Source organism: Cricetulus griseus (assembly GCF_003668045.3).
Source record: "Cricetulus griseus strain 17A/GY chromosome 1 unlocalized genomic scaffold, alternate assembly CriGri-PICRH-1.0 chr1_0, whole genome shotgun sequence".
NCBI lineage: Eukaryota > Metazoa > Chordata > Mammalia > Rodentia > Cricetidae > Cricetulus > Cricetulus griseus.
The window spans coordinates 255,323,637-255,344,209 of NW_023276806.1; the positions used below are offsets into that span (position 1 = coordinate 255,323,637).

A 20,573-nucleotide genomic window follows, 5' to 3' on the forward strand; every position below is an offset into this window, starting at 1 on the left:
ACCCTTCCTTCCCACGTGCTGGCCTCACTTCTGTCTTTAGAACTCTGGGGGAGCAGGGTGAAGTGCTGGAACACCCCCCCCCCAATCCACGCAACACACACTCAGTGACATGCTGAAGAGATCGGATCTCTGTCCCTGCCTGGCCATGTTCCTGGAACTCTCATGCCCTGCTTGCAGGAGCCTTGGCAAGGCAGGGCTAGGTTTGCATCTAGCAGCTCCTGGAAACCAACCCCTCTTGTTCCCTCAGCTGCAGGAATATTACAAGAAGCAGCAAGAACAGCTCCACCTGCAGATCCTCACCCAGCAGCAGGCTGGGAAACAGCAGCCCAAAGAGGTGAGTGGCTGCAGAGCCCAGCCCAGATAGCCCGAGTTCTCCAGTGCCATCACTGACAGTCTGATAAAAAGAATGGCCTTGTGGGATCAGACGAAAACACTGAGAGGGGAGGGTTCAAGGAAGAAGTTGTGGGTTAGACATTCACACACCCCCAAGTCTTTATCCCTACCATCTTTTCCTCCTTGCCTCGAATTGTATTGTCTCTGCGCGTATGTGTAGAAGTGTGTGCAGGTCATCGGATGTGTCTGGTGGCCTTTGCTTATATCCATCAGATTCATGTCATACCATCTTGCTGCCCACTTTGTCCCTTAGTGAGCCAGCTGTCCCATCCGCAGGACCCTCAGCAGTGTGTCTCCCGCACCATAGCCTGCCCGGGCTTCTATCCTGTCCCATGGTGCCTTGGACATCTCACTACTTTACTCTCACAGCTCCCCAACCCAGCTTCTGTCCCACCTCCTGCCACAGTGTCTCCTGAGAGGTCACATCGGGTCCCTTGTGACCAGACTGCAGCCCCGCCTCAGGTTGCCCCTGAGAATGCTGCTCTGATGGTAGCCAGGCACTCCCCACTCCTGCAGCCCTTCCAATGTGCTTTCAAATTGAATCTGGGCTGTTTATCCTCTTGCCTCAAAGAATTGCCACCCCTACTACACACCAGCCCCCTCCCCAGGACAGGCAGGTAGAGATATCCTGGCCTCCCAAATATCCAGGGCATTCTTGGCTCTCTGGGCTTAGAAAACTTGCTGACAGGAGGGGTGGGGAAACACGTATGCAGAACCAGGAGTTTGTGTCTGGGCAATGTTGATGTCACTGTTCCACGACCCCGCTGAGACTGGTCGGGTCCCATCCCATCCACTCCTTTAGCACTGTATCTAAAAAGCAAAATAGGATGGGATGGGGGTACAAAGTCTCCCCCACCCTAGAAGAAGGGGGCCCTGGGCATGTGGGAAGGATCTCCTCCAGGTGGGAGTGGCCCCCCCAGATCTGACAGGCTCATTCATCACTGTGATGAGAACCCCCCATCCAGGCGCGCACAGCTGCGGTGTGGTGTGCGTAGAGGAAGCTGCCGTTAAGGAGGAGGAGTGAGGAGGGAGGGCCTCGTGCTGCGTGTCTGGGTCTGGCTGTGTGTGTTTGCGCGTGTGCGTGCGTGCGTGCATGCGTGTGTTTACTGCGAGAAGGCATGCAGCCCTATGGAAGCTGGGCCGGGAGCAGAGAAGCTGCAGCTGCAGAGGCCAACACGACAGCTCCAGGGGCTGACAGGCCCTGGGAGGGGGTGGCGGCAGTGTGGGGGCCAGATGGCACGGCTGAGGCCAATGGCGCCCCTCTCTGCCCGCCCCCTCGGGCTCCCCCCCAGGCTCTGGGGAACAAACAGCTGGCCTTCCAGCAGCAGCTCCTGCAGATGCAACAGTTGCAGCAACAGCACTTGCTCAACCTGCAGAGGCAGGGGCTGGTCAACCTGCAGCCCAGCCAAGCCTCGGGGCCCCTCCAGGCCCTCCCGCAAGGTGAGCAATGCCCCACCCCGCCCCCAGCCCCACAGCTTTCACCAAGCCCTGGGTGAGGCACAGACTCTGTGTTGTGCTCCCAGCCAGCCAGCCAGCCTCTCTCTCCTGCAGCAGCCGTGTGCCCGACAGACCTGCCTCAGCTGTGGAAAGGCGAGGGTGCCCCAGGGCAGCCTGCTGAGGACAGCGTCAGGCAGGAGGGGCTGGACCTCGCCAGCACAGCTGCCACTGCTACCTCGTTCGCCAGCCCCCCCAAGGTCTCCCCGCCCCTCTCCCACCACCCCTTACCCAATGGACAGCCCACTGTGCTCACATCTCGGAGAGACAGGTATGGATGGCCTAGGGTGTACACATGCCAAGGCCCTTCATGCTCTGGGTTGTACCTGGAACCCCAGGGTGGCAGCATGGTGGGGACTGGGAGAGGGAGGGAGGGAGAGAAGAAGGGAGGGAGAGAGGGAGGGGCTGGAGCTTAAGAGTCCAGGTATACAGAATGGGAAGCCAGCACTCAGACAAAAGCTGGGCCCAGGGCTGCTAAGTAGGGGCAGGGCGGGCTCTGACCACCACCTCTTTCCTCCCCTTCCAGCTCCTCCCACGAGGAGACCCCCAGTTCCCACCCCCTTTATGGACATGGAGAATGCAAATGGCCAGGCTGTGAGACCCTGTGTGAAGACTTGGGCCAGTTTATCAAGTAGGTGTCACCCAGCCTCTCCCTGCAGGGCTCCTCTTTGTCCAGCCTGCCTCAGTACCTCTTGTCACCTGTGGTCCTAATTTCCCAGCTTAGTTGAGCTGTGCTTCAGGGTTAACTCTTCCTCTGCTTTCCTGCCCACCCCCATATTTCTGCTGGCAGCTCCCCCCAATACCCACACGGATGTCAGTGGAGGAAACCTATCTCTCTGCATCCCAGAGAGTGACGGCCTAAGACGGCCAGCCAAGGACAGGCAGGGCGGGAGGCAGACAGGCGGCTGGCAGCAGGCGGCCAGCCGCCACCACAGTGCCAAGCTCTGTCACTGACTGATTAACTCGGCTGTCTCCCGGACCCTTGCAGCATCAGGGTCAAACAAATTGTTTTCACGCTTCGTCAGAGGTTTACTTAATTAGTTCATTTGCAATTAGATCTCTCTGTAGCCCGGTTTTAGCTAAGACATCAAAGGAGGCTGAGGAGAAAGCTTCCTCCATTGCTGCCCCCCCCCCTTTGTTCCACCCCTTTCTCTCTCTTTGTATCTTATTCTGTCTGCTTTTCTGGCTAAGGGCTGGCTGACAGAGTTGGGGTTGGAGGATGGGTTGGAGAGGTGAAAGCCCAGAGCTCACTCTTTTCCCTGCTCTCCTCCTCTCTAAGACACCTCAACACAGAACATGCTTTGGATGACCGGAGCACGGCCCAATGCCGAGTACAGATGCAGGTGGTCCAACAGCTGGAGATCCAGGTGTGATCCGAGGGTGTGCAGGGAGGAGCACACGGAGGGCTGGGAGGGTCCTGTGGCCAGAGCCAACATCTTATGCTCTTGGGGGTCTTAATTACCACAGTGTGAGGTGAGGACCGATGAGTTGTGAGGGTGAGCTGAGTGGAGGCTATGCATTCAAGGAGGTTTTATGCTCTATAAAAACACAAGGCTAATGTGAGTGACTAGTGTACAGGCCTGCTTTGTGCCATGCTTTTCGGCCACCTAAGTAGCTCAAGGAGCTCTCAGAGCAGCCTGCCGGGCCTGCACTCATACCATCCCCCTGTGACACAGGCACAGAGAGCCCGATGAATCGAGAAACTGGGATTAGAACCAGAAACCCTGGCTCCTGAGTGGAGTCAGTCAGCCACCCATATTTAACCATCTCTGGCTTCTAACAGGTGCCCTGGGGAGAGAGGGTAGTTGTAAAAGATACATCAACTTTATGAATGGAGGAAGTGAGTCATTCATGCATTCCCACATACCTCTTCAGGAGTGAACCAGGCTGGCACTGGGGCGTGGTTCAGCCACAGATTCTGCCTTCCTGGGGAGGAAGGGCACATGGCTGCCCATGTGTAAGGATGGTAAAGGCTGAGCCCAGAATGTCCATGGAGAAAGGGAGAGAACATCACATCCTGGCCCTGAGGGTGTAGAGGTCCAGAGGGCCAAGAATGTCTGAGGCCTTCAGAGAATTTTCACAAGTGAAGTACAGAGGGAGTAAATACCTCTGTGTGCGTGAGAGTGAGTTGTGTGAGATAGTATGAGTGTGTGTATGTCTGTGGTTGTGTATATGTGTGAGTGTATATATGTGTGTGAGAGTATGTTTGTGAGAGGGAGTAAATACTTCTGTGTGTGTAAGAGAGTGTGTAAGGTAGTATGAGTATGTGGTTGTGTGTGTGTGTGAGTGTGAGTGTATATATGTGTGAGAGAGTGTGTGAGTGTATGTGTGTGTGAGTGAGTTTACGTGTGTCAGTGTATATATGTGTGAGTGTATATATGTGAGTGTATGTGTGTGTGTGAGTGAGTGTATGTGTGTCAGTGTATATATGTGTGAGTGTGTGAGTATATATATGTGTGAGTGTGTGAGTATATATGTGTGAGTGTGTGAGTGTATATATGTGAGTGTGAGTGTATATATGTGAGTGTGAGTGTATATATGTGAGTGTGAGTGTATATATGTGAGTGTGAGTGTATATATGTGTGACTGTGAGTATATATATGTGAGTGTGTGTGAGTGTATGTATGTGTGAGAGAGAATGTGTGTGTGTATGTGTTGAGGCCTTCTGAGGAGTACTCGGGTCAAAGATGGCATGTAGGAACGAGGTCCCATTGCCTCCTTCCCCTCACTGAGCCTTTTCACAGCTCGCCAAGGAGAGTGAGCGGTTACAGGCCATGATGGCACATCTGCACATGCGGCCTTCAGAGCCCAAGCCCTTCAGCCAGCCAGTGAGTACCCCACTTCCCTGCATGCCTTGAGCCCTTCCCCAGCACACCCTGGCCTCCAGGGGACGGCTTCCTGGGTGCTGCTCTCAGCACCCTCCCCATGCTCACAGCTGAACCCAGTCCCTGGCTCCTCCTCATTCTCCAAGGTGACCGTCTCTGCAGACCCATTCCCAGATGGCCTCGTGCACCCCCCAACTTCAGCTGCTGCCCCTGTCACACCCTTGCGACCCCCTGGTCTGGGCTCTGCCTCTTTGCATAGTGGGGGCCCTGCCCGCAGGAGAAGCAGCGACAAATTCTGCTCCCCCATCTCTTCAGGTGAGGCTGCTTGTGGGAGGTCCCACCCCCCCCCAAGAGTCCCCAATCTGGCTGCCTCACCTTCTTCTTGTCTCCCCCAGAGCTTGCCCAGAATCATGAGTTCTACAAGAATGCTGATGTCAGGCCCCCCTTCACCTATGCCTCCCTTATCCGCCAGGTGAGTGTGGATGGCAGGAAGGGTGGGAAGGCAAGCAAGTTGCACCCAGGTCTCCTGATTCCTGACCATGAGGTCCCTACCTCCAAAAGGGCCCTGGGACCCTCATCTGGTCTTCCTCTACAGGCTGTGGCTTAGTTTGCCTGCAGCTCAGAGTATATTCCCATTCATTTCTACCGTCTGTCCACGGTGGCGTGCTCATTTCTGCACACAAACCCTTAGCCTCCTCCCTCTCTGTTCTCTCCTGTCCACAGGCCTCCTGTTTAATGCTCACACAATATTTACACATGGACATACTCTTAACACACATCTGTTCTGTGGGACTTACTACAGGTGTGCATTCTCTCACATTCCCAGGGTGCACTTTGCCCAAATAAGGACAATTTCCCAACTGCCTCAAGAATGGTGCTTACTTGCTTCCCCCAGATAGGGCATGGGAAGCCATTTCCTCCTCACCCCCAACCCCAGAAGAGGCTGGGCTCCCAGTATCCTCAGCCCCTGTTAGCTCATTGGCCTTGCTGGGACACCCAGCCGCCTCCCAAAGACTCCTGCATCCACCCATCTGGTCCACACACATTGCAGGGAGTCAGGGGCTACATAGGAGGGCATAAACGGGGCTGTGAGCCCTGCAGGTGTAAGCTGAGGGTCTCATTGTCCTTTCCTTGCCTGCAGGCCATTCTGGAAACTCCAGATAGGCAGCTGACTCTGAATGAGATCTATAACTGGTTCACCAGGATGTTCGCTTACTTCCGAAGAAACACTGCCACCTGGAAGGTAAGGCCTGACGCCCTCCCCCACATCCTCACTTCTTAAGCCTCCACAGCCCATTGAGACCCAGGCTGCCCAACACTTTAGCCCCTCAACCATTCTGCAGAAGTAACCTACCAGGGTCACCCCACACACCCCCACACACTGCTTAGCCACTGAGCCATCTATCTCTCCAGCCCTAACACACACACCTCTTAACAGTGTGTCCATAACTGCCCTTTTGTAAGTCAGGGACTTGCCATATTGCCCAGGCTGGTCTTAAAACCCTGGGTTCAGATGATCACCTTGCCTTTATCTCCCTGAGTGCCAAGATCACAAGTGTTTATCAGCACACCCTATTAGGCACTGCTAGGCATGGAACCTAGCCCTGTGTATTTGAAGCATTTGCAGGGATTTGCTTTTAATGGCCTTGGCCAGCCTTATGCTGTCTCTAATGGGAAGAAATTACTTCTCTCTTTTATGGTACTTCTGAGGTACAAAGAATCCAGCCCTGTAAGACAGGGCCTCAGGAGGGTACATTCTTGGTAGCAGGTCTTGGGGTAAATCCACAGGTAATTCATGGATCTCATTGCATAACTAAAGGCTCCTATGACGTCAAGGAGGAGAGGAGGTCACAAGCATACTGGCCCAGATACATGGGTGGACTGAGGCCCATGAACCATTCCCAGGGACACAGATGGGTACTCACACACGCAGCATGGAGATAATTGTCTATCCAATTAGTCATTGAACACTTTCAGCCATAAGCATTTTCCTAGGAGACTGGAGGAACGCAAGACCCTAGGAAAATGGGACACAGAGATGTGGGCTGGGACACTAAACCATTCTATAGTCAAGATACGGTATGCATGCACACCCCTGTGTGTCTTGCACTTTGCAGCAAGGTGGGAAGGTGGTATCTAAATTAAGAAGGAGGAGGAGGGAGTATTGGCCCCTTAATGAAGTCTAGACACAGGAGAAGGTGTCTATCTCAGAACTCTAATTGTATCCCTGGCTCTCGAGTCCCCCTGCTGGCCAGTGAAAAAAAACTGTAGTGAAACAGACAACCTCAGCAGGAGTAACCGAGGCCCTTCGGGCCATGGCACTGCCAAGCACTGGGTGCGGTCTGCAGTTGCACAGCCTTTCTACCTTAGTAATATACAGAGGGCTATCTCCCTTTGCTATTCCAAGCTCCCAAAGCTTAGCGAGACTGTGTGGTTCGGGCAGCCGTTCTGATTGGCTATGGGTGATGTCACTTCCTGGCAACCACAGTCCTGCTTTCTTTTTGAGCCAACATGGCATTCTGGGGCCACCTGATCCCGCCTCCAAACTCCAGGCCAGGTCGGAAGGCAGGCTTTACAAATGATACAATCCTATTACCTACAGTTTAATACCGTGTAGCGCCTGGTTTCTTTGTGGGAGCTGGTTCCGGTGGCTTTCTTGATTTCTCGGTGGCCATGTTAAAACAACTCAGGGTCCTTGGCCTCCATTTCTGTTTCATCTTTGCACACACTGGTCCGGATACACAACGTGCCTGTGTGGTTACCTGCACCACCCAGGGGCACCACACTGCCACGGGGGTCAGACTATCTTGGCTTGAGATGCATGTTTTCTTTTAGAGTTCTTTTCAGCCAGCCAACTTCATTCATGGTATTGGGGAAAATGTAGCCTGTGGTTTCTTCCCTGTGTTTCTGTTAAGTCTCCCTCTACTTTATTTGGGTTTCTTAGTCCCCACCCCACCCCCTTCTGGCCCCCATCCATAGGCGATGCTGTGTACTTTAGATCCAGGGCATCCAGGCTCAGGAGTGGGTGTGGTCCAGGCCAGCTGCCATTTCTTGGGGACAGAGCTGCCATCTGCCAAGCCGATGGTCCTCACCAGCCCTCTCATGTCCATCCCTCCTAGGGCCTGTGTTGTGCACCCATCCTTTTGTTTACGCAGCCTCCGCCAGACCCCTTAAATTGCCGTTAATGTTTCAGCGTAACGAATTAGTCTCTCATCACGAATCAGGCTTCGAAACGAGGGAAAAAGCCCCGGCGAGGCCACCCTCGGAAATTGGGGTCATTCTCATTTGCAAAGCGGAGGATCGGAGCCCCGTAATGCGGGCAAATTTATTCCGAGGCAGGAGCCCCGGCGTGATTAGGCCCTTTGTAATTATCGCTCCGTGAGATTCCACTCCAGCCGCCCGCCTCCCTCGTGGATTAGCAAGCGAGTCGGAAAAATACACAGGATTTAATTAGAGGCAAATTAAAATTGGTAATGAAATCGGGCCAGTTGCAAGAGGCAAGAGTTGGATGGGAGAGAGGGAGAGGAGATCTCCAGGGGCACTCACTGCCCGCCCTGCCCGCTTTCTTCCCCATTTAGAAATGTAAAGAGAAGACAGGGATGGGGGGAATTGGAGGAGGCTGATGGGGACAGGTAATGGGGACAGGACTGAGACTGGTGGTGAGAGACAGAAAAACTAAGAGTAGAGAGTTATGGGGGTGGGACCAAGGGACCTGGAGACAGGAGATGGGTAGATCAGGGCCCTCACCCAGGCTTCCAGAGGGAATTAGGACCAGCAACCCCCACCCATGTGTCCTACCAACCAGGTGACCCCAATTTCTAAAGTTCTCGTGCTAGGAGGAGGTGGTGGTGACAAGGTGACTTACCTGCTCTGGTTGTGTTGTCTCAGAGCTGTGCATTTAGGCTGCCCTTTCAAGTTAGCAGTGTGTTTCCATGTGTATGTATTGGGCTCCACTGTATGCCTGTGCTTCCAGGAAGCTGTCTGTTCGGAACCACAGCTTGAAGCCTCAGACTTAGTAGGGTTCAATAAAGGTAGTGAGGTCCATGAGTTAGTGCAGAAGTTGCTTGCAAGCACAGAGTTCCTTGTGTGCCTGAGGTATAGTACCCCAACTTCTCTAAGCCACCAGGGTCCATGTTAAATCTTAAAATCAGAAGCCAGGGGGCTGGAGAGCGGTTAAGAGCACTGGCTACCCCTCCAGAGGACCCAGGTTTGATTCCCGGTACCCACATGGCAGCCCACAATTGTCGTTACTCCTGTTCCAGGGGATCCAACACACTCACACAGACATACCTGCAGCAAAACACCAGTGCACTTAAAAAAAAATCTTGCTTTAAAAAAAAAATCAGAAGTCAAGAATGATTGTCAGGGTGGGGAAAGGAGTGATTTTATTTCATTGGCTGCAGCATTTTCTTTTCTTCCATTTGGGACAGGGCCTCTTTATGTAGTAGTCCTGGCTGGCCTGGAACTCCCTATGTAGACCAGGTTGGCCACTGCCTTTCATGATGAGGAATAAAGGCACGTGCCACCACATTCCTATTCAAGACAACATTTGATGAAAGACAACATTTTCTAGGATGAGACAGAAGTGGGGAGCTCCTGGCAGGAGGGGCAGTGTGAGCTTCTCTCTTGCTGTCCCTGGGCTGGGTAGCTGGTTGTTGTTCACTGGGATGTGAGATATGGGACCATAGGAGGATTCTCTGTGTATGTTCACTGGAATGGAGGTGAATCCCATTTACTGCATCCCCAGAATGCTGTGCGCCACAACCTCAGCCTGCATAAGTGCTTCGTCCGAGTGGAGAATGTCAAGGGGGCTGTGTGGACCGTGGACGAGCGGGAATATCAGAAACGGAGACCACCAAAGATGACAGGGTATGTGGGTCCCAGCTGGGTGAGCTGTACTCAAGCTAGACCCTGCATCTCAAGAACACCTGGCTCCAAATGCTCCCCTGAAAAGGGAATGTGGGTGTCAAGGGCAGAGGAGACCACTGCTTGACAAGCTGCATGGACGGACCGGACAGTGCAGAGATAGTGCTGAGATCCCCTGTTCTCACTTCTGACTAAGGACAGTACAGAGATAGTGCTGAGATCTCCTGTTCTTACTTCTGACTAAAGACAGTGCAGAGATAGTGCTGAGATCCCCTGTTCTCACTTCTGACTAAGAGAAGCAATCAAAGAGGACAGAGTACTGGAGAGAAACTCCCTCAGTAATGGCCAGAACTGTGATGTGGGCTGAGGTGATAGCTGTCACCTATACTCCTCCCAGTCATAGGAGGAAAACCCAGGGCCCCACCTCTATTTCACAGTGGAAATGGAGGTGGAAATCTCCACCTATTGAGTGGAGAGGGCAAGGGGCTAGCAGGAAGCCACACAGCAGGTTGGTGGCAGAGCTGGTTCCCGGACCAAGTATCACATCACCGCACAGTAGGTTAGAACCTTCTCTTCTCACACCAGCCCCTGCCCTCTTGTACACACATCAGCCAGAGGCCCCTGGCTCAGGGGAGGCCTGAAGTAGGCTTAGATAATTTTTTTAAAGATTTATTATGTGTGAGTGCTGTCTGCATATATATGCAGGCCAGAAGAGGGCACCAGATCCAATTATAGATGGTTGTGAGCACCATGTGGTTGCTGGGAATTGAACTCAGCCAGTGCTCTTAACCTCTGAGCCATCTCTCCAGCCCCAGGCTAAGATACCTTTAGTACCCCATGTTTCTTCTACCCAAGAATAGCCTTGCTATCAGCAGGTGTAGGGTAAGACTGAGAAATGCCCTACTATGTGCCTACATGCCAGCCTCTGCACTTGATAGTGTCATCTCTTTACTAGCCTGGGCCCTGGTGCATGTCTGCCTCTCCCCTGTGGTGTGAGTCCTGAGGTTCTGTAGGAGGCACAGTCCCAGCCTTGGCTTCCCCAGAGCCTCTGGCTTCTGCAGCAGAAGGGTCCCTTTTGGTGTATGGTGTTCCTGGGGACAGGTCTGAGCACATGGCTCGTCTGTCCTAAGTTCAGGAGTTCCAGAAAATGGACTTCATGTATAAGGAGCAATATAAACTCTAGACCAGGCTTTGTTTTCCAAATGTCAGGAAATAGGCATGGTGGTGCAGCACCATTCCCAGCACTTAGAAGGTAGAAGCTGCAGAATCAGGAGTTCAAGGCCAGCTTCAGCTACAGGCACTTCAGCCACCAGGCTGGGCTATGAGAGACCCTGTTTCTTTTTCTTTTCTTTTTTGTTTTGTTCTGGTTTTGAGACAGGATTTTCACTGGCTTTCCTGGAATTTACTCTGTAGACTAGACTAACCTAAAACTCAGAGATCTGCCTGCCTCTGCCTCCTCAGTGCTAGGATTAAAGGCGTCTCCTTTGGATGAAACCCTGGAGAGAGAGAGAGAGAGAGAGAGAGAGAGAGAGAGAGAGAGAGAGAGAGAGAGAGAGAGAGAGAGAATGATGAGAGAGAGAATGATAAGAATGATGAGAGAGGGGGAATTCTGGGAGCACTGGTCCTGCTCTCCAGCTCTCAGCCCATCAGCAATAAGGCTGGACATCCCTGCTCCCTGCATGGCTGTGTGCTTTAAGAACAGAACAGAGAGAATAAATAGGAAGGACCCATCTGTGGCTTGTCCTGTGCAATGGGAGAGCCAAGTGTCGTCGGGACGGTCATGTGCCCACCAGTAAGCTGACATCACATTCTTTCCCCAGGAGTCCCACCCTGGTGAAGAACATGATCTCGGGCCTCAGTTATGGTGCCCTTAATGCCAGCTATCAGGTGACTGAGCCCACCCGCTCCCCCTAGTGGGTGGAGGAGGCGGGAAGGAGGGTAATACACTCCCCATACACTGGCCTCAGCCCTCCCTCTGCACCACTCTAACTCTGTACCAGTGTGCACCTCTGATCTCAAGCCTGGGTTTGGAAAGGGCGGGCATAGCACATGCAGACTGGTACAGCCAATGGAGTCCCTTCCCTCAGCCCATCAGACTAGGGCCCTCCATCCCCAGGTGGGAGGGGGCATTGCTAGGCTGGCTGGTATGTGTTGGGGGGGGCGGTGGGTTGCCAAGATAGATCAGTGTGCCATCTCCATGAGGGCTCTGGCAATGGGGAAGGGTCTCCAGCCACTAACAGCTCCACCCTGTGTGCTCCAGGCTGCCCTGGCAGAGAGCAGCTTTCCCCTCCTCAGCAGTCCTGGCATGCTGAACCCTGGCTCAGCCAGCAGTCTTCTGCCCCTCAGCCAGGATGACATGGGTGCCCCTGGGGAGCCACTGCCCAGCAACGGGAGCAGCAGCCCCCCTCGCCTCTCCCCTCCTCAGTACAGGTGAGCTCACACAAGCCCCTCAGATGTGGAAGGTGGCTCGTCCATCCCGAAAACATCTCTATGCAATGGACAAGCGATCTCTTCCCATGATTTTCTGTACTCACCCTCCCTTCCTCACCCTGTTCTCCATCTTTCTATATATTCTTCCTTCTTCCCTGTCTCTCTTCCCACTTCTACCTCTCTCCTGTCTCTTTACACAGAGCCGGGGGGAGGGGGGTGTGTCAGACCTCAGATGGTGGGATCCTGGCAGAATCCTGGGCTTCTGGGTGAATTTGTGAGAGGAAGGGAAGCCCTGGAACCCACATACTCACGCCACCCTTTCCATCAGCCACCAGGTGCAAGTGAAAGAGGAGCCTGCTGAGGCAGAGGAAGACAGGCGGCCGGGGCCTCCCCTGGGTGCCCCCAACCCCAGCACTGTGGGACCTCCGGAAGACAGGGACCTGGAGGAGGACCTGCCAGGAGAAGACATGTCCTAAGGGCTGGGTGGGCAGGCGGGGCAGGCCACGACCCTACTGCCCAGTCCAGACCGCAGCCCACCCACCCCACTCTACAGCCCCTCCAACCTCAAGGCACTTCGGGGACTCAAATGGGGGAGACCTGGGCCAGCAGCTCCCCAAGCCACCTGACAGACAGACGCCTGGGGGCAGGCGTATCCCTGCCCCCTGAGAGGACACAGAACCCTTGGCCCGGACCCATAGAGGACATGGAGGGCCCAGACCCTCTCAGACCCGCCCCTGTATCCCAACCACCACCAGCAGCAGGGCCCTCCTCCCCGACCAGCGCTCCCCTCCGGGGCCCCTTAGCACAGGGGAGACCCGCGGGCGGGGCTGAGCCACCTTCACATCCCTGACCTTCATCTCCTGCCCTGGCTGTGGCAGAGGTTTCTGGCCAGAGGTCCCTTCCTGGTTCTTCTTCCCCTGACCTTTCCCAACTGTGAAGATTATAACGTTCTCCAGCCCCAGCTACCCACTCAATGTGGCAAGCAGACTGGGAGTACAACTGCAGCCCAGACCCTCAAGCTGCTGGGGTGGGGCAAGCTGTGCCCTGCCCTACTTCCCCTGACCTGAGACAGGACCCAGACTACCCTGTTTGCTGGGTGCTCCTGTGGCACCCTAACTCGGAGGGAGTACTGAGGGACCCCATGCTGGGCACCTTCAGAGCTGTATGCATAGGTGGCCTCTGTGGCCTGAGCATCACACTATGGGAGAAAGCCAGGCAGGAACCATCCTCAGCCCCAACCTGCAAACCCCTGCACTGGGGTCCTTTCACCCCCCTCAGCACCTGTCCCCAGTTAAACGGATGACCAAAGACCTTTCTTATGCCGGAAGCAAAAACCAAATCTTTTTGTTGGCTTTTTCCTTTGTCGCCTCCTGAGCACCCTGACACCCCACCCCCACCCCCGCACCTTGTACCCTGGCCCCAGGCTGGAAGCAATCCCTCCACTTAAGTTATTGTTTAAAACCAAAGTTTACAGTGTCTGTTGGTGGCAAGACCCTCTCCTTCCCCTCTCCCCAGGGTCCAGTGCTCCTGTCCATTTGCCCTCTGCCTAAGGAGAAGGGAGAGGGCAGAATCCTGCTCCCAACCCTGGGCTGTTTTCTGGAGGTTCTTCAGACCCCTGCATAGGACCAAGTCCCCATCATGCTGGGAGTATGGATTCTAGCAGAAGAGCTGGAAAGTTAAGACTCTGTGGAACCCCTATGGGGGACCCACAACCCAAGGCCACAGACTGGGTGTCAGGGATGCCCTGGAGCACCCTGCCATGGCCCCTTCCCTGAGAAAGACTCCTTGGACATTTCCCAGGAGAACCCCATGTTCACCACCAACCCTTATCCCACCCTACACAAGCCACCCTCTTGAGAGGCAAGGGGCCCCGGCCTTCCCCATGTATCCCCCACCTGTGTTCCGTTTGACCAGCACAGAATATTAAAGTCCTCTATTTACCGGGCCCTGTGTGTATCACCAAGACAAGGGAGGGGAAGGCCCTTTGAGTCAGAAGATTTGCTGAGGTCAGGAGTGGCAGGCAAGCCAAGCCTGTGAACCTGTGTCTGGGGCACAGGTCATCCTGGGTCCCTCTCACAGCTGGCACCCGGCACTAACCAGGTTTCTAACCCGAGTCCTGAGTGCCAGGTCACGTTGCAGCATCATTGCTGACAGGGTCTTCTCAGCCAGGACACTCTGCTCCATCGGGGGAGTAGTACAACTCATAACTGTGGCCTCTGCCATTGTGGCTAAGTGTGTGCTGTCCCATACAAGGTGCCCAACCCAACTAAACCATCACGTCGCCTGGGTAGGAATGTTTGCATCCTGACACAACAGGGCTAGCTAGTTACTGTTGGCCCTGTAATGCATGTGTCTGCAGTGGAGGTGGCTCTGGGTTGGGAAAAGAATGGTCTGATCCCTTCAGGGGATTCTGGAGCGTGAGGAGGAAAAGACAGGAGAGAAGGGACTCAGCCATTAGTCCCAAGGCGAGTTCTGTCCATGGGTAACATCCTCTCCCAGCACCGCTCACTGGGGCCTCATCTGCAGGTCTTGTCCCACACTGTCAGCTTGCCATGCTTGGGAAGTGGTCAGCGGCCAGGAATGGGAGGGGTGCCGGGAGAAGTAGCAGAACTGCAAATGCAATTACCCTGCAAGCCACACGCTGCTTCTCACCTTATGAGACTCCAAAGATTGCAGCTGTGGGACCGGTGACCTGTGACCTCGCCTGCTGACCGTCTTGTTCACTTCTAACTCTGGCTCACTGACCCCTCTCCCTCACCTTAGTTCCTCCACCTAACCCTCTGTACACTCGACAAGGGTCTGAGATGAACCCCTTGTGTCTGTCCATCCCCGCCCCACCCCCGACACACACACACACACACACACACACACCATCAAAAGAGGAACAAACTTCATTTGGAGACAGACAGACGGACACTGCCTACCCTGACAGGCAGCACTGCTGATCACCTGGCCCTCACAAAGTCCATGTGCTCTTATTCTAGATGACTCCTTCTGCAGTCAAACCTTTGCTCCATTTTGCCCTCTCCTGGCCCAAAGGCCCTAGGAGAGTCCAGGGGTGTTGGCTGCCAAGCTCATACCTCCTTTACCCTACCCCTGCAAAAACAGGCTCTGCTCTAAGACTTATTCCCAGTGGCCGCCTCTTTACTCCAGATCCTGAAAGGGACAAGATGCCTCCTCCTCCCCACCGCCAGCTTTGTACTCTGGACAGTTCTCCCAGCAGTCTAACCAGTTTCTCCGGCATCAACTAGAATCCTAGTGGGGTTTGAGTTTTGTATTCCCATTCTTTCATAGAGTAGTGGCAATGTTTGCCAGTTTGTGGAGAAGACACTCAGTTTAACCTTTTTTTGTGTTGAGTCAGGATTTTCCTATGTAGCCCTGGCTGTCCTGGAACTTAGTATAGAAACCGGGCCGGACTCAGAGGGAAGCCTCCTGGCTCTGCCTCCCGGGTACTGAGATTACAGACATGTGCCACTGTGTCCAAGAGTACCCTGTCCACTGTACTCTTACTGCCAGCACTCTGCCTTGCCTCTCAGTCACTTTGCCATCAGGAAGTCCTCTATGCTGTCTAGCTTCTGTACTTATTTCTGAAGATTATTGTATGTGTATGAATAGTTTGCCTTCGTGTATGTTAAGTGCATCATGTAAGTACCAGGTACCTGCAGAAGCCAGAAAAAGAATATCAGATCCCCAGGAAATGGGGTTAGAGCCGGTTATGGGCCACCATGTGGGTGCTGGGAACCAAGAACCAAGATGCTCCAAACTGCTGAGCCATTTTCGCACCCCCTGTTGACTGGGTTGGCTGTGGCCAGTGGCTCGTCCTGATCTTAGGGTTCCTGCCCTGGTGGAGAAGCTCTTGGGAGCCTGACTCTGGGAGGCAAGGTCTTGCTGCACCCCCAGGGTCGTCTTCCCTCTCCCAGAACTGTCACACTGTCCCAGAGCCTGTTGCCCACGGCCGGCAGAGGGCGCTTCAGACAAAGCGAACCCGCTACTGAGGACGCTGGCTGCGCGAGGAAGGTGGAGCCAACGCCTTTGAGCCCTTACCCCTTGCCTAGCCCGGGGAGAACTTAGGCTCTTTGATGGGGCCTTCCAAATTCTTCCAACGCGTGACTTACGAAGCAGTCTACAGAAAATCGAAAGGAAGGAGGAAGAATGTGGGGATCCAGAGTCAGAGACCCCCACAGCTGCTCACTCATCAAAGGAAGGATGAATTCTAACAGTAATACATACTAACATCTAACAAGTGGCCTATACTAACAAAAGGCAGGAGGATCAGGAGTCTAAGAATGTTTTGGCTCATATAGTCCTAGATCAGTCTGGGCTACATGAAACCCTGTCTCAAAAATAACCCTCAAAAGAAGTATTAACATTTAATGAAGTATTAACATGTCCTGCATGCTTCAAGAAGCCCTGTGCTTCATTCCCCACAATCTAGGCTAGGTACTGTATCCCCATTTCTCAGATGGGGAAACTGAGTCACAATCTAATTAGCTAGCAGGTGGTTCAGAAGACATGGTTGCTCGTGCCTATAATTTTAGCATTCGGGAGGCTGGCAGGAAAGACCACCAATGAGTTCAAAGCTAGCCTGGGCTACAGAATGTGAGGAGGAGGTAGGGACCAAATTTGCTCCCCGAGGAAGGAAGGAGAGACTCGGTGGCTACTGCTTCTCTGGAGATACTCAGCTGAGAAACTGAGGTACAGGGAGCCTCAGAGGTGAGGTGTAGACAGTGGTTGTCTGAGCCCCCAGCTGACTTTCTTCTCCAGGCTGAATGAGGTAAACCCAGGTTTGCAGCAAAGCAAGGCAGAACTGCCCTGAGGAAATAATCACACAGGGCCTTCTGCAGCACCTCGGGGCAGGGCAGACAAAGAGAGCCTTGTCTGAAGTGGGGGTTGACAGCCCTGCTTGTGCACACCCAGCATTGATTGGTTTACACCCAGAGGCCCCTTCCACAGGCTGCAGAGCAGTCCCACCTCTCAAGCCTGGTCCCCTCCCCTGGCCTCAGGATCAAACGTTCCCGGGGTAAGGGCACGTGCTGCCAACCTGACAACCTGAGTTCAATCCCCAGAAAAACCCACAGCGGTGGAAGGAGAGAATTAACTCTTCTGTGATCTGCACACTCCCCCCCCCACACACACACACCATGTAAAATAAATAAATGATGTAAAATACAAAAGTTTAGAAAGACAGTCTGTCCCTGTGCCTGCCCGTCTGAAAGGTCCATTATCCTAGCAGAGGGCCCAGGCAGGCATGGGCTGGCCCACCCACTAGGTAGCTGAGCTAACTGGCAGTGCCAAGGTGGAATGGGTGTGTCCTCCCACCACAGTCCCTTCTTCCCTGGGACCTAGATTGGCCCCAAGTTGTACCAGGCCACTACCTGCTGTGGGGAACAGGTGGGCAGGATGGTCACAAAAGCATCTATCGAGGTGGAGTTGCTTCTATGACCAAGAAATAGATGGAGATAGGCAAAGTCCAGGCCTTTCAGGGCAGTAGGCTGGGCAGTGCTAAGTGTTAGTTCAAGAGAGGGGGGAACTCAGGTGTGCTACAGTTTCCAAGGCAGCAAAGAAGACTAAGCAAGGACCCTGCAGCAAGACCAACAGCAGAGATACAATGAAAAAAATAAGGGTGGGGGAGAGGGGACAATGCTTACATTTATAGCACCTGTGGCAACCTTCTATCAGGTGCATACATGCAACACAGACTTGAGGAGTCTATAGGAGTGACAAAAACTCAGAATCTGGCTGTCTTCCAAGGGAAGGAGTTGGGGGGAGCTCCAGGTGTTTCTGGTACACAGCTAATGTCATTGGAACATATGAAAAAGGGTCACACTGTTACCCTAGCTGGAATGTTTCGTTTTAGAACAAAAGGAGACTGAGGCAGGAGGATAGAAAGATGCAGGTCAGTTGGAGCCCATCTCAACATGCAAGACCCTTTCTCAAAACATAAATAAACTCAAATAAGAAAAGAAGCCAGGCAGTGATGTCCCACGCCTTTAGTCCCAGCACTCAGGAGGCAGAGGCAAGCAGATCTCTGAGTTCAAGGCCAGCCTGATGTATAAAACAAATTCTAAGACAGCCAGGGCTACACAAAGAAACCCTGCTGGGGCAGCGGGGGGGGGGGCGGGGGTGGGAGGGCGGAGCTGGGGTCAGGAGGGTGGCTCAGAAGGTGAAGTTCCTTAGCTGAACCTGAGTCCAATCGCTGGGACCTGCATGGTGGAAAGAGAGAAGCGACTCCTGAAAGTTGTCCTCTGACCCCCACATGCGTGCCGGAGCACATGTATGCACGCACACACAGTAAATAAACAAATGTGAGAAAACTTTTAAAAGAAAACGAAGAGCTGACCTGGACTTGTAGAGGTGGCACACACCTGTAACCTCATAGTCTAGGGCTGGAAACGGGAGAATCCAGGAGTTTAAGGACAGCCTTGGCTATATAGCAAGTCTGAGGCCAGCCTGGACTACATGGGACCCTGTCTCGAAAAGAAGAAGAGGGAGGGGCAGGGAGTACCGGCCAGACATGGTGGTATATGCTAGCAATCTAACCACTCGGGAGGCAGAGGAACTGGAAGACAGTTTGGACCACCTGCAGACGCCTTGTCTCAAAAACGACCAACAGATGCTGGCAAGATGGCTCCACAGGGAAAGGCGCTTGCTGCCACGATCTGAGATCCCCAGGACCCACACGGTCAAAAGAGAGAACTGATGCCACAGGTTGTTCTCTGACGTCTACATGCACACAGCTGTGTGCATCCTCCCCACAAAACAAACAAGGAAAGACTTCACCCGAGCTGAGATATAGCTCAGTGACTGCACTAAAGCCTCACACATTCTGTTGTCACTGGAGGACGAAGGAGAGGAGGTCGTTCCAAGGTGTGAGGCCTACACCCAGGGAGAATCCCTACCCACTCAAGTCAGGACAAAGATTAAATCTCACCTGCGCTTGAAGACAGTAGAACACCCAGCTGCCCGTGCCTGGCAGGTGGACAGGTGGACATTGGTGAAACACAGCTGACCCACATATGACTATGGAGCATGAGCTGTGGCCATGAAGGAACCCTGAAACAAAGGTGGGGAATCTCAAAGACAGCCAGGAGAGAGGGCTAGCCTAGGCCAAGGCAGGGGCCTGTAGAGGCGGAAGCCTGGGAATGGCACCCCAGGAAGAACAGCCCCAGAAGACAGTCAGCTCAGAAGCAAGCTTTCGGGGAGAAGTGTAGAGCTGAGGCTATTCCAAAGACTTCAGTCACCAAGGGGGTAGAACTGACCCTCTGATGACGAGGGAAGGGGACATGGCCTTGGGCTCTTTTCTAGGATGACTTCATTCCTTTGTAGAGAACAGGATTCTGAGTTTGCAAGGGCCAGCCTTCCCTCTTTTTTAGACCGTCTCTTTCACCCCCACCCCCACCCCACTTACACACACACTCTCCACCCTTCCCGTACCCCGTTCCATCCTGCTACCACTCCAGACCAAGGAAGTTCTGCTCAGAACCCAGCTCAATACAAAACACTCAGGAAGAGGGATGGGACCCTGGGGTGATCTGGAAACCATCATTGGGTATTTGGAGGGGAGGAAATAGGGAGTCCCTTCCACCAACAAAGGCCTGAGCCTAATGGGCACCCTGGAAGTGGCATGGCTCTCTGACACTTGGGGCTCCTATGGCAGGCGGGGGGTGGGGGGCTCAGCATCAGCATGAGCAGAGTGAAGGAGCTTCCCAAGTCCCCCTCCAGGGACCTGTCCCTACAAGAATCTCTTTTCTACAGCCATGCCCCCACCCTGCCTACGCAGCACCAGTGTCCTCTCCCACACTTATACTTTTCTTGCTTCAGCTCTCTCTGAGAGAAGCTGGCTGTCACTGTCTCCAGAAACCCCTCCAAGAGGTCACTCAGTTCCTAGATGCCACCGGTCTGCCACCAACCCAGACCTGATTTTGCATCCGTGTCAGAGCAGACCCCAAGCTGGCTCATGTGCCTTTTTCTGTCCCAGAGCATACATCCAGTTTAGGAGCGTTAACTGAGCCTGCTTCACACCCAAGTTCAGTGTTAACTGATCCTGCTTCACACTGGGGGCGTTGCTGGGGAGATGGCTCAGTCAGCAAATGCTTGCTGCACAAGCCTGAGGCCCCAAGTTTGATCCCTAGAACCCATGTTAAAAAAAAAAAAAAAAAAAGCATGGTGCCTACTTGAATCTAGCACTGGAGAGGCAGACACAGGAACCCTCCCTATTGGGGCTCCCTGGTCTGCCAGTGTAACCTACCCAGCGGGGAGCTCCTGGCTGCAAAGATAACCTTGTCTAAAGAACTTCTGAGAAAAAACAGTGGCACACATGTGCACACACACACACAAAGCTTAAAAGACTTGAAAAGAGGCCGGGCGTTGGTGGCGCACGCCTTTAACCCCAGCACTCGGGAAGCAGAGGCAGGCCGATCTCTGTGAGTTCGAGGCCAGCCTGGTCTCCAGAGCGAGTGCCAGGATAGGCTCCAAAGCTACACAGAGAAACCCTGTCTCGAAAAACCCCCCCAAAAAAAGACTTGGAAAGAACCTACTCCAACTGGTCTTCACAGTGACATGCTT

At 53.7% G+C, this 20,573-nt stretch overlaps 1 protein-coding gene across 4 annotated transcripts in view; it reads left to right on the top strand.

Annotated features, from left to right (window-relative positions):
- Positions 1-13,953, top strand: part of Foxp4 (forkhead box P4) — a 54,580-nt gene extending 40,627 nt beyond the window's left edge. The window contains exons 5-17 of one of the 4 annotated variants that reach the window (XM_027394508.2): positions 248-334; positions 1,686-1,833; positions 1,948-2,158; positions 2,414-2,518; positions 3,167-3,254; positions 4,632-4,715; positions 4,823-5,027; positions 5,108-5,184; positions 5,854-5,955; positions 9,460-9,581; positions 11,399-11,465; positions 11,839-12,008; positions 12,337-13,953. In XM_027394508.2, coding sequence (XP_027250309.1) covers positions 248-334; positions 1,686-1,833; positions 1,948-2,158; positions 2,414-2,518; positions 3,167-3,254; positions 4,632-4,715; positions 4,823-5,027; positions 5,108-5,184; positions 5,854-5,955; positions 9,460-9,581; positions 11,399-11,465; positions 11,839-12,008; positions 12,337-12,484 — 1,614 coding nt within the window. In that variant the 3' untranslated portion in view covers positions 12,485-13,953. Of the gene's footprint in view, positions 1-247; positions 335-1,685; positions 1,834-1,944; positions 2,159-2,413; positions 2,519-3,166; positions 3,255-4,631; positions 4,716-4,822; positions 5,028-5,107; positions 5,185-5,853; positions 5,956-9,459; positions 9,582-11,398; positions 11,466-11,838; positions 12,009-12,336 lie in introns of all 4 variants that reach the window. The other 3 variants (XM_027394507.1, XM_027394510.1, XM_027394509.2) reach the window with 3 other exon arrangements.
- The last annotated feature ends 6,620 nt before the right edge of the window (positions 13,954-20,573 follow it).